At 45.1% G+C, this 12,969-nt stretch overlaps 1 protein-coding gene across 3 annotated transcripts in view; it reads left to right on the forward strand.

The window, feature by feature from the left end:
• The first annotated feature begins 531 nt into the window (after nt 1–531).
• The window catches only part of LOC134498777 (CD99 antigen-like), a 40,074-nt gene continuing 27,636 nt past the window's right edge, over nt 532–12,969 (forward strand). For 2 of the 3 annotated variants that reach the window (XM_063305047.1, XM_063305048.1), the window contains exon 1: nt 532–929. In XM_063305047.1, the coding sequence (XP_063161117.1) occupies nt 869–929 (61 nt within the window). In that variant the 5' untranslated portion in view covers nt 532–868. The remainder of the gene's footprint in view (nt 930–12,969) is intronic. The other variant, XM_063305049.1, reaches the window with a different exon arrangement.

Genomic DNA, 12,969 nt, shown 5'->3' on the forward strand with positions numbered 1-12,969 from the left:
AAAGGCTTTCCTAGCAATCTGCCAACACCGGTTATACAACACTACAGAACTACACAAAGACAGTAATATATTACAGAAGACGAATGGGCCATAAATTAAAATGTTTCGTTGCAGAAGTTCCTAACTCGATTCTGCAACATCCAATGATGAGCTGAGAAAGGCTGTTACAGCGGGTACAGTATAGCAGGACGTGACCTGTAGTTTCAATAGCCCCTTGGGCTCATTGAACTGCTGCCACCGAAGCGCGGGCACGACTATCGAAAGACGAACCGTAAAATCTTATTTTTGAAGACCTTTTTTTTTTCTTGCAATCGCAGAAGAGCTCCAAATTCTTGCCCCTGCAGCCAACTCTAGTGCCTCAGAAGCACTCACAATCAACTCTGCGCAGTAAACTCTACAAGCACCCTCTCCCTCAAGCCGTAAAAATCCCAAGCGCGCCACACCCGATCTCGCTCTCGCCCGCGGGTTTCCTATTACGGGGAGATGACTCAACGTTTGTGTCATCCCTCGCTCGACATTGCGGGGCGGGCGCGAGGGGATTTAACAGACATTCCCTTCGCCCTTGTCATTGGCGGCTGATACTTCGCTTCTTCCCGGGATTGGTTGGTCGGGTCCTGGAAGGCAGCCCCCACAGTTTAGGGGTAGCGCAGTTCAATCGTGTTTTCGCCGCAGGTCCCTAACTTTGGGCGGTTGTGCTGCGGTTCTGAAGTTAAAATTGGCGCGTCTTCTGCGAGGGCAGAGGGAAAAAACGCGGAGAGGAAAAAGAGAAGAGCTCGCTTTCCTGGCGCTCACTCGAGAGGCGCCGTGGGCGTCGCAAAGTTTACCTCAAGACTTGGACCGAAGCAGCTGTTAAAAGGCACTCAACGCCATGGGGAGACTCACCCTTGCCTTCTCCTTAGCGTTTCTGCTGCTGGAGACCCTTTGCAGAGGTAAGACAGATCCGAGAATGGTTTCTCCGTCCGGTTTTCCCCCCACGCCTTTGGTGCCGCCCGCGGAGTTAGGTGTGGTCGCTCGGAGAATCTCCCTCCAGACGCTTAATTTCTTTAGCCCGGTGGTTTCTTTCCTCGGGCCTCCCTCCTGCCGCTTTCAACCTGGTCCTGAAACAGAGCTTTGGATAGAGAAAAAGAAACGGAAAAACGCGTCTCTGGATCCTTCTATCGATGAACGATTTGGCTCCAATACTACTGCACTCGTAACTGGAAGCTTTATGCTGCAGTGCCCGCGAAGCATTCTTGGCTGAGCGAGGAAGGGAAAGGCTATTTATAAGCGCTTAAACAGTTCCCTTCCCTTCCCTTCCTTTTTTCTTTTTTAATCAAGTTTCAAGCCTCGGTTCAATCCGGAGAGGAAAAAATCTATGCGTCCTGGTTGGTTCTGGCTGAGGGTTTCAAGCTGTGCCGCTTCCCCAGCCCCTGCCCAAGTTAGGGACGGATTTTGAGGGGACGGAATGAGTGCCTGATGGCCGAGAGACATTTATGGCTTGCTAGACTGGAATTGCGCATTTTTCCTTGAGGATTTTGTAAACAGGTTAAGACCTGGCTACAAGATAAATCAGTGTTTTTTGCTTCCAGTATCTGTTTTAACAGTATATAATGAACCGTTCATACTGTCAATATCACATTTAGAACCTTAATATACTCAAATACTTGGCTTGGAAACTTACAACTTAAGTTATTGCCCTGCAAAATCCACTTCTCTTTCAGCTTTGCATTTGGAATTACACAGTAGCTATAAATCGACACAACCATGTTGTGTGAACCCTGTTAATTGTACAGTAGTTTAGTGTCAACATAGACTGTGTGCCACTGAATCAAATAATATTTGTGAAGGCAAGAGCATTGAATTGCTGGGCCAAACTGCAGCCTATGACATTTGTACCTGTAGATTTTCAGAGGGATCAGAAAAAGGAGTAAAACCAGAAGGAAAGCTTTGAAAATCCTTGGAGTGAAATGTTATACTGGACAATCTTACAACACATGTCAGTACAATTGCATTTCAAGAAAGTATGTCCCAATTGAGTTCTGTGATTTAATAAGTATTTGTCCATGGCTGAGATTTTACTCTGTTGCTGTAAGATGACATGGATTTTTGCAGGACATTAAAGACTAATCATTTTATAATGGCATATATCTTTATGAACTTTTCAGTGTCTATAAAGTAATATCCTGAGCGTGTGTGTGGTTCAGAGTGGGGTGGTAAGTAGTGAGATCGGAAGGAAGTAATCACATTACAGTATTTTAACAATTGCTGTTGATAAACAACTTGACAAGGAATAAATCCATTGTGGGTTTTTTTTGTTCTAATCTCTTTTTGAAGTTTCTTTGCTCTGTCGTTTCTAGAAAGCTAAAGTATTATTCCATTGGGCTTTAAATTTTGGCATTTCTGATGTCAGACTTGTCTCCTTTTATGTACTCAGGATTCCTATTTATTACTGCTTTAGACTCAATAATACTTGCACTGAAAAATGGTAGACAGGAATTGAGATACATGCAGCATTCAGTATGGTTGAATGACACTGAAACTTACTAGTCTGGACCGGTTTTGACAGCTAGCCACAGTCTTTGGGTTGGTTTATTTGGAAGTCACGTTTTATGACTATGGGAGTCATAATGCAAGAAGAGGAAGAAAGATGCAGCTTCCACAGGATTTTGGAATTTCTCTCTCTGCGAGCTGCTCAAGACAAGAGGTTTTTCCAACCCAGAATTGCCTTTGCTTTTGTGAAAAATGCGTGAACACAATTGAATATAGCTGTTTTATTTTGCCTTTAATAAAATGACCTGCAAGTATTTTTAGGATATCACAATACTTTCAGATTATGCTATTTGGAAGATTTAAAAAAAGTTTAAAAAGAAACTTTAAATTACGAAGTAGGAGTAATCATTTCGGGGGGTATTATCTACATAAAAACATTAAATCATGATTTTTACCTTCAGAGCACATAAAAGTAATTAGAGTGCAAATTGCATAGATTTTTCATATTATATCTTAAGATAGCCTAAGAAACTCACCAATACAATTCTCGCATAGTAACAGAATGGGATGTGTGTGTGTGCTTTTGAGTTGTCTTTTGAGTACTTTTGGGCTAGCCCATGCAGCATTGACACCATGGAGATGGATCTTTTGATACCAAGATATTCAGAACACCTTTGAACTGTTTGCAGTTACCAATTATTTCAAAAAAGCTATCAGTAATGCAATTTTGGGACGCGGTGGCACTGCAGGTTAAACCGCTGAGCTGCCGATCGGAAGGTCGGCGGTTCGAAACCGCGCGGCGGGGTGAGCTCCCGTTGCTCGTCCCAGCTCCTGCACACCAAGCAGTTCGAAAACATGCAAATGTGAGTAGATTAATTGGTACCGCTTCGGCGGGAAGGTAACGGCGTTCCGTGAGTCATGCTGGCCACATGACCCGGAAGTGTCCTATGGACAACGCCGGCTCCAAGGCTTTGAAACGGAGATGAGCACCGCCCCCTAGAGTCGGACACGACTGGACTTTACGTCAAGGGAAACCTTTACCTAATGCAATTTTAATATGAAAACAAGTCATTTTTACCCAGTTTTTGGGGCTGCGTAAGATAAGAGTATCTGGGAAAACCATGCATTTTGAGCCTAGGAAATTTATATGAAGCCTAACTATAGAACAATTGGCTTGTCAGTTTCAAACACAAAATCATACATTTTAATTTCTCCAATAAACCTTTCTGATTCAAAAGTCAAGGGGTAGGTCAGGCAGGCAAGTGAGGAAATAAACAAGAATTATTATTTGTAAATAATACTTTTTTACTTAAAAAAGTAGAATTGTCATTTGAAAAACCCCAAAAATATTCATGCTGATTATAAAAATTCCCTCCCTGTTCACTCACATGTTGTCTTAAAAGGCTGTGGACTAGTTCATCTTTTCCTAGAAGCCTTTTCTTGATGAGTTCTCCTGCATAATTCTGTCTAGATGGTATTGTTGTCCTGACTCCATACCATTAACTTTGTTTTTTCAGTATTTTGAGAGGTTTGATGGAATTGCTTATTGTAACTGTTTTAAAATTAGATCATTTAATTATGTACTTTCAAATCTTTAGCTGTATACACACTTTGGGATTGTTAAAATGTGGGATATACATTTTATAAAATAGTAAGATGCAGATATTCACAATAAGAGTTTGAATGTATGTACTTACTTCTTACATTCAGCATATATTCCAGGAAAAAAAATCCTTTAAAAAAAGTTATATTTCCATAATGAAGATCAGGGTGATGGGTGAGCATAAATATAACAATAATTGTAAGCTCAGCAGACAAATATTCACTGTTTGCTTTTAAGGGCCTAATTATAGTACAAGAAAATTGGTGTCAGAAGGCCAGCTTCTATCTGAAGATAAGCTCTTAAACAGTTTACCCAGAGCTGACTTGGTTAGCCAAAAAGATGTCTGGCTGTAGATAAGATGTTTGTGTTTGCTTTACCTACTTATTCTCAGGACTACAAATAATCTACTTGGTTCAAAGAAGTATATTTCCCCCTCTCCACTTAATGGGGTATAGTCCACTTTTTTGGGGGAAGAAGGAAGAAGCGGTAGGAGAAGATTGCTTTGTTAAATTGTAAGCAGCAATGCTGCGCTACTGCTTGGAATACATAATAAAGTTCAAGTTGAAAACCAACTCCAATGGCACTGCTGCCCGCAACAGAACAGTGTATTACTGCACCATAATCCATTGTGAATAGCTTAAGTGGTTCTTCATTTATCTTTCTTTCTGCTTCTTCCCCTCTTAAACTGTCCCCACTAACAATCCTGTAGTAGATTAGTTTTCCCTTTCAGCAGGCCAAAAACAAAACCACAACCTCTCTTGGACTCAAAAGCAAAAGTAACTTGTTTCAAATGTTGCTTAAGGCAAATCTTTGCATGCTGTATTTATGTGAACAAAAAATGCCTTTGCTTTTCTCTAGAGAATACTGCCTTGGATGTTTTGTCATGAGCGTATACATGAATCCTAATTTTGATGACAGATAGATAAAAATAAGATAAATATAGGGACATAATGCAGCAAACTTCATGAAGCTGAAAAAAATCTTGATCTGAGTGTGACTGTAATCAGAGCTGCTCTGAATGAGGCTAAAAGGCTGATGTATTCTTGTATCCATTCCCTTATAGCCCCAGCCAACAAGGGCAGGGCAATGTTGGCTGGGGAATTCTGGGAGTTGAAGTCTACACATCTTAGAGTTGCCAAGGTTGAGAAACACTGCCTTACAGTGACCTTACAGTATAGGAAGCCCAAAAGCAGGACAAGAGCAGAAGATTCCTGCTTTTGTTTCTCAGCACCTGGTGTGGAAAGGCATTGCCTTGCTTTGGAAGCAGTATAACCATATTTTCCTGATAATCTTCTTCGCAAACAAGGAAACTAGCAAGGAACCCCAAGGGTGTCTCCTTAAGCAACTTAACAAAATGTGGATTGGAATATGGGAAGATAGAAGAAGGATAATTTGCAGACTTGTGATCAAAAGTAATAATGAAATGAATTGCAGCGGTATCAGATTCGAATAATGCTGTATCCAGAATTGTGTGCTCCCAGGAACCAGTGATCCTATGTGTTTATGAAGGCAGCCGACCCCACTGGCTTGAAATTTAAAATCCCCTGAGATACCATCTTCATTTTCCCATAATCTGGGCTGTTTGTGTAGGAGTAGAGCTGCTATTGCACTGTGTTTACCATAGTCAAAATATCAAGGTAGATGATATCAAAAGCAACTGCAAGTCCAAGGAGAAGTATCTACTACAGACCTCCCTGCACATTTGTTTTTAGAGTTTTTTTTAATGTAGGGTTAAATTAAATTTACAATTTTAATTACATTACTAAGGCATCTTGGAAGAAAGAGATGAAAAACATTGACAATCACTTCAGAAAGATGAGAATAAGGGAATATAATAGCCTATATTTTTATTCCAAGATTAAAGTTGGAAAGTTTTATGAATTGGTTATACTTATTTTAGCTAAGTATATCAGAGTTTCAAGGTGATTGGATTCCTGAGTTTATGCTTCCATCAAGGTTATGTATATAGGTAGTCCTCGATTACAGACTGTCTCATTCAGAGACCTTTTGAAGTTACGACTGTGCTGGAAAAAAAACTTTACGTCCAATGCCCACATTTACAATCTTTGCAGTGACCCTCAGTCACATGATCACCATTACAATCAGTATGTGTTGTCCTGTGCCTGACCTGTTTTTCTCCCCCCCCCCCGCCCTTGCAGAGCAGAGGGATTGGAGGGGAAGGGATTACAGGAGAATAAGCAGGCACACAGTGGGGAATATACATCCAAAGCAATGCGGTAGTGTCAGCAGCTTCAAGTGTGCTATGCAAACAGCCTGGTGTATTCCCATTGTGTGCCTCCACTCTGTGAGGGGGGAGGAAACGGGTGAGATTGGCTACAGAAATCATTCCGTATTTTTTTCATCTTCCCCCCTTTACTTAATGACAGAGGTGCCAGTCCCAATTGTGGTCTCTAAACAAGGGCTACCTATAAAGTTATGTTTCCATGACCTAAGAAAATGAGCTATGTGGCAGGGGAGAACTTGGCTGTTATGTGTACATTACCCTTTCACACTTGATAATTCACTAGGGAGGGGAGGATAAAAAACGACCTGTAGAACTGCCAGTCAGTGTTATTAATAGTAGTTATCTGAAGATTCATTTTCAAAAGAAAAGAATGGCTCAGAGTTTGCTTGTCCGTTTTTTCCTGTGACACCCTTGAGATGATGTTACCTTAGTGATGAGGCTCCCATTTTTCAATAAGTTTGAGGAGCAAAGGCAGTTTGACTATATGACATAGACATTAATCCATGTTGTCTACAACAGACTTCCCTTCTCTGGAAGATTCCATGCGAGCTGGAACTTTTGGAAGAGTGGAAGATAGTAATCCAACACATTTGAAATAGTTTCAGTTTATGAAAGGATGGTCTATATTGACAGTCGCTTATCACAGTTTTGATAAAGCCACTTGTTTAGCGACTACCTTGGTTAGTGACCATTTGGAAATACAACAGTAATAAACAGTAATATAAAATTCATTTTCCATCCTAGGCAAGCATTTGTGCCTGACTGCAGAAGCCTTCAGTGTGAAACTGATTAAGGTCTGGTCGGTTTTAGGCAGCAGTGCAGGCTTCTGGAGTGTAAGGATTGCCTACCCTAATAGACTCAGACTCACAAGCAGGAACTTAATGATATCTGATTTATTAAAGAATAGTATACAAATACAGAGAAAGCTGAGAATGAGCAAAATCGCGCCAAATACAAACTAAAAACCCTCGGCACAAATGTAATCCCTCCCCTCGCCCGGCCGTTGCAACCTCCCCCCCCCCAGGTGCAGGTAACCGTTTCTGCTGATGTCCTGGCAAAGAAACCTTGAACACACGAGATAACCCAAACGCATTCCAATCCAGCTGCCAACATATAACAATCCCACGAGATAGAATCCTCCTCCCTTCCCAAACGAAACACGCATCAGCCAAATGACATGCGAAATGTTACGATGCAGCGGAAACACTGGAACGATGAACATGACATACCGCCCCCCCCCAAAAAATGAAACATCAAGGAACAGGTTTCAGAGGATAAGTGAGATGAAAGCGTCTAACTAAAACGGGATTGAACATCACGGGCAGGCACCCACTCAGGGTGGGGAAAGTGCTTCCAATGAATGAGGTATTGCAGGGAGCCACGATGCCTGCAAGAATCAAGGACCTCCTTCACCTCAAAATGTTGCTGTCCGTCAATCATGATTGGAGCAGGAGGGCGAGGCTGCGGGTGCCAGTGATCGGAGTGAGTGACAGGCTTGAGTAAGCTGCAATGAAAAACAGGATGCAAACATTTCAGGTTGTGAGGCAAATCCAGTTTAAACGTGACAGGGTTGACAATGCACACAATGGGAAAAGAACCCACAAACTTAGGAGCCAACTTTTTGGAGGGCTGTGGGGACTTTATGAACTTGGTGGAAAGGTAGACCTGATCCCCAACTTTAAAATCAGGTTGAAGGGTGCGCCGCTTATCGGCGTGCAGCTTATAAGTAGACTGGGCATCAGCCAAAGCCTGCTGAATTACTGGCCAGGAATCAGCTAGCTGAGCAGCCCAATCAGAAGGAGAGCCGGGCTGCGTGGGGGGTTGGGGCAACTCAGGGATGGGGACAAAATCCCGTCCAAAAATAACATGGAAAGGGGTGTGCCCTGTGCTCTGATGAAGCAGATCAACCCAATTATCCTGTTGATAATTGACAAATGCCCGCAAAAACTGCTCCAGGGTTGAATTGAGAACCTCCGTAGATCTGTCAGTCTCCGGATGCAACGCAGTGGACAACGCCTGCTTGGTGCCCACCAGCTTCAAAAATGACTTCCAAAATTGGGAAGTGAACTGTGTCCTGCGGTCCGTGACCAAGCGGGAGGGGCTACCGTGGATCCAGTAGATGTGGATTAGAAAAAGGTGGACCAACTGCTGAGCAGACGGAATAGAAGCACATGGAATGAAATGGGCTTGCTTGGAAAAATAGTCCTTTACCACCCAAATGACAGTTTTTCTCTGACTAGGAGGCAAATCCACAATGAAATCCATAGAAACCTCCACCCAAGGACGGGAGGGGCTGGCCACCAGCTGCAGCAGCCCATGCGGTTTCCCCCCTTTCCGTTTTGACATGGCACAGACAGGACAAGAAGCAACATAACTTTTTACATCACGTCTTAAGGTGGGCCACCAAAACTGGCGCCGTACCAGGTGCAACGTTTTGACAAACCCAAAATGACCAGCCACCTTATCATGACATCTATTTAAAATTTCCCTTCGCAAATTGTTAGGCACATAGAGGCAGTTTTGCTTCCAAGCTAACCCTTTGTCAAATGTAACATTGTCTCTATTCGCCTGCAACCAAGTATCAGATTTCACCTCTTGCAGAAACTGTTGTTGCAATTGAGAGGGAACTGGAGTCCTCCCCCCAGCCGGTGAAACTGACGGAGGAGGCAGCTGCGCACGAGTTTGACTGCGTGTGACAGCCTGCAAACCCAATTGGGGTTCTGTCCACACCGTACCCACAATGTCAGGTGCCTGGACCGCATCCTGGGGTAGGCGGGAAAGCGCATCAGCCAGGAAGTTTTTCTTGCCCAGAATGAATTTCAATTTAAAGTCAAAGCGACTGAAAAATTGCGCCCAGCGGATCTGTTTAGGACTAAGCTTCCGGGGTGCGCTGAGCACTTCCAAATTTTTATGGTCAGTCCAAACCTCAAAAGGACATTTAGCCCCCTTTAAAAGGTGGCGCCAGGCCTCCAAAGCTGCCTTGACAGCAAAAGCTTCCTTTTCCCAAACATACCACTGCCTTTCCATCTCGGAAAATTTCCAGGACAGATACGCACACAGCTTCAGGCGGTTGTCAGCATCCGCTTGCAGCAAGAGCGCTCCAATTGAAAAATCAGAAGCATCCACTTGAACCACAAAGGGTTTAGTGGGATCAGGGTGTTGAAGAATGGGTTCAGCAGTAAACAGGCTTTTGAGTTTGTCAAAAGCCATCTGGCAGTCAGTTGTCCAATTTAGCAATGCCCCCGGGTTCTTTACCTTGCGTGTGTCCCCCAACCCCTTGGTACGTAACAAGTCAGTAAGGGGGAACGCAATTTCTGCGAACCCCTGGATGAATTGGCGGTAATAGTTGGAAAATCCAAGGAAACTTTGGAGCTGCCTACGGGTATGCGGGCGCTCCCACCCCAAAATGGCTTGAATCCTCGCAGGATCCATCTCAATGCCCTTGTCAGAGATCCTGTACCCCAGGTAGTCAAGCTGAGTCTTATGAAATTCACACTTAGAAAGCTTAGCATAGAGTTCAACCTTTCTCAGTTTGCTAAGCACCTGTTTCACCAAGCGCTCATGTTCCTCTTCCGTTTCAGTATAAATCAAAACATCATCCAAATAGACCAGTACACCCTTGAACAAATGTTCATGTAACACTTCATTGATCAATTGCATGAACACCCCTGGCGCCCCCGCCAACCCAAAAAGGAGAACTTTATACTGAAAAGAACCCAGTGGACAATTGAAAGCAGTCTTCCATTCATCCCCCTCCCGTATGCTGATGCAGAAATAGGCTTCCCGCAAATCCAGCTTAGAGAAGATTCTCCCCTTAGCCAGATGTGCTAACATGTCTTTTATTAATGGCAGAGGATATTTATTTAATATCGAGACCGCATTCAATCCACGGTAATCTGTACAAAGTCTCAATGTCCCATCCTTCTTTCCCCGAAACAAGACAGGGGCGCCTACTGGTGAATTCTCTGGTTCAATAAAACCTCTGGCCAAGTTCTTGTCCACAAACTCCCTCAACACCACCAGTTCCTTCTGAGTCATGGCATAAATTTTAGGCTTGGGCAATTGAGCGTCAGGGACCAACTCTATCGCACAGTCAGTTTTTCGATGGGGTGGGAGTTGGTCCGCTTCTTTCTCACCAAACACATCCGCAAAGCCTTGGTATTGCTCCGGCAAACCCTCCAGTGGTGTGACAGCGAAATGCGGGGTTGCTGCCGCCGCCCTCCCCACTGCAGCCTCCGGAGCGTCTTCCTCCCCAGGGGCTTGATAGAAACCATCCCCAAAAGTCAAAGTCCTGTGCACCCAATTTATATAGGAGTTTGTTGGACCAACCAAGGAATCCCCAGAATGACTAGGGGATGCCCCACAGGTGCCACCACAAACTGCAGCCCTTCATGGTGGCTGCCCAATTGTAACGCCACCATTCCCGTGAAATGGGTGACCGGTTTCCCTCCCACAGTAGAACCATCCAGCTGGGTGAAAATCATGGGATGCTACAGTGGAAAGCTGGGTAACTGCAGAGCAGCCACCACATCAGGGTGCATCAAGCAACACGAACACCCCGAATCGATCAGTGCCCAAACTTCATCGGTCCTTGTGCAGGAGCCTAACTTCACTTTCACGTTCAGCGTGGGACAGTTGGCACTCACCGAAACATCTTCGTGCCCATCCTCCACCACCTGCCCACAGGTGCTCTTTAGAGCAGGTGGCTGGCGTTTCCCGCCGGCTGGTGTAGATCAAGCTCCCCCTTGCCCCCGAAGTAAGGAACCTCCTCCACTTCAGTTTCTGCCTTGGCTGCCTTCATTTTCCTGGGTAGGGAGGGTGATTTCCCCACCGGCTTCCCCGAATGATCATCGGTCTTGCCCTTCGGGCACGCCGCCACGCGGTGACCTTCCTTTCCACATCGGAGGCACTGCCCTTTCACATAGCGGCGCTCCCTCTCCTCCTCCCAGGCACGTTGACCAGACTTTCCAGTAGACGCAGCAAGGTGAGAACCCTTGCTGAGCCTGGCATGTCTCATCCCCTTCCTGTGAGTGAAGGTCTCACGGGCATGTGCAGCCTTCCCTGCCAACTGTCATTCATACAGGGTATCTGGGTCATCCCTACCCAGCGACCACCTCAAGACCTCCATGTTCAGACCGTCCTTAAAGAGCTCTATTAAGGTAGATTGGGACCAATCCTCAACCTTCCCAGCCAGAGCCTTAAATTCCAGAGCATAGTCCGCTACAGATTGTGGCCCCTGACTAAGCTCCCTCAGTGCCCGTTTTGCCCTTTCTTTAGCTAACGGGTCTTCAAAGTGTAACTTTAATGCCCACAGGAATTCTTCGAACTCCTCCAGCTCAGGAGCCTCCGATTGACATAACTGCACAAACCAATCGGCAGCCCGCCCCTTCAGCTTAGTGGCAGTGGCATTAATCTTGGTTCTTTCTGAACGAAAACACGGTCCCCATTCATCCATATAACTCCTTGCATTAGTAAGGAAGAACAACAACTTAGTTGGATCTCTGTCAAATTTAACAGTAAAGTCCTTCACCCCCACTCCGGGCGGTCCCTTCACCACATCTGGGTGGTCGGACTTTCTTTTCGCTCCCAGGGATCTCCACTCTGGAGGAGGGAACTTTGAAATTCGCACCCTCGGCACCCTTGCCTCCTCTCTGTGCCGGGTCCTACTCCTTTCCTCCAAAGAAGGGGGGGGCGAAGAAGGGGACGAATGCCTATTACTAGACCCCCCTCTCCTCCTCTCCCGAGGATCCCAGTCCATTGATATTTTCTGAAGCATGAATTCTATTGACTCCAATTTGGCCTCCACCAGTCTTATACGGTCAGGGGGTTGGGAATCCTCCTTTCCCTCCTGCCTCACCACGGTTGGGGACATCGGGTATTGCTGCTTCCAAGATGTTTTGGAAGTCCCTGGTAGGGGTCCCTGTGTTTCGTCCCAGGTGACCAGCTCGCCTGGCGACTCGCTGGTCAGTTCAGGGGCTCTTTTGCCTCCAACCTCCTCTTCTCCCAGGCTGGAGCTCGACATCTCCCAAATTTCCAAGAGCTCCCGAGTAGGGACCCTCTCTGTTCTTATCACCGTGGAGTCAGGTTCCCCCTCGCTCAATTCCTCGCTTTCCATGGTTTGGGGATTTGGTTTGCTCATCGCTAGCGCTTCTCCCTCACAAAATAAATCTGGAAAGGGGCTAACGGTAAAATTTTTTTGATTCTCAGCTTTATGTAAGGATTGCCTACCCTAATAGACTCAGACTCACAAGCAGGAACTTAATGATATCTGATTTATTAAAGAATAGTATGCAAATACAGAGAAAGCTGAGAATGAGCAAACATGCGCCAAATACAAACTAAAAACCCTCGACACAAACGTAATCCCTCCCCTCGCCCGGCCGTTGCAACCTCCCCCCCGCCCCAGGTGCTGGTAACCGTTTCTGCTAATGTCCTGGGAAAGAAACCTTGAACACATGAGATAACCCAAATACATTCCAATCCAGCTGCCAACATATAACAATCCCACGAGATAGAATCCTCCTCCCTTCCCAAACAAAACACGCATCAGCCAAATGACATGCGAAACGTTACGATGCAGCGGAAACACTGGAATGATGAACATGACATGGAGAGCTCTAATCAACTAATTAAGGTCACAGAGCTGAGCTTG

Source organism: Candoia aspera, chromosome 5, assembly GCF_035149785.1.
Source record: "Candoia aspera isolate rCanAsp1 chromosome 5, rCanAsp1.hap2, whole genome shotgun sequence".
Lineage (NCBI taxonomy): Eukaryota > Metazoa > Chordata > Lepidosauria > Squamata > Boidae > Candoia > Candoia aspera.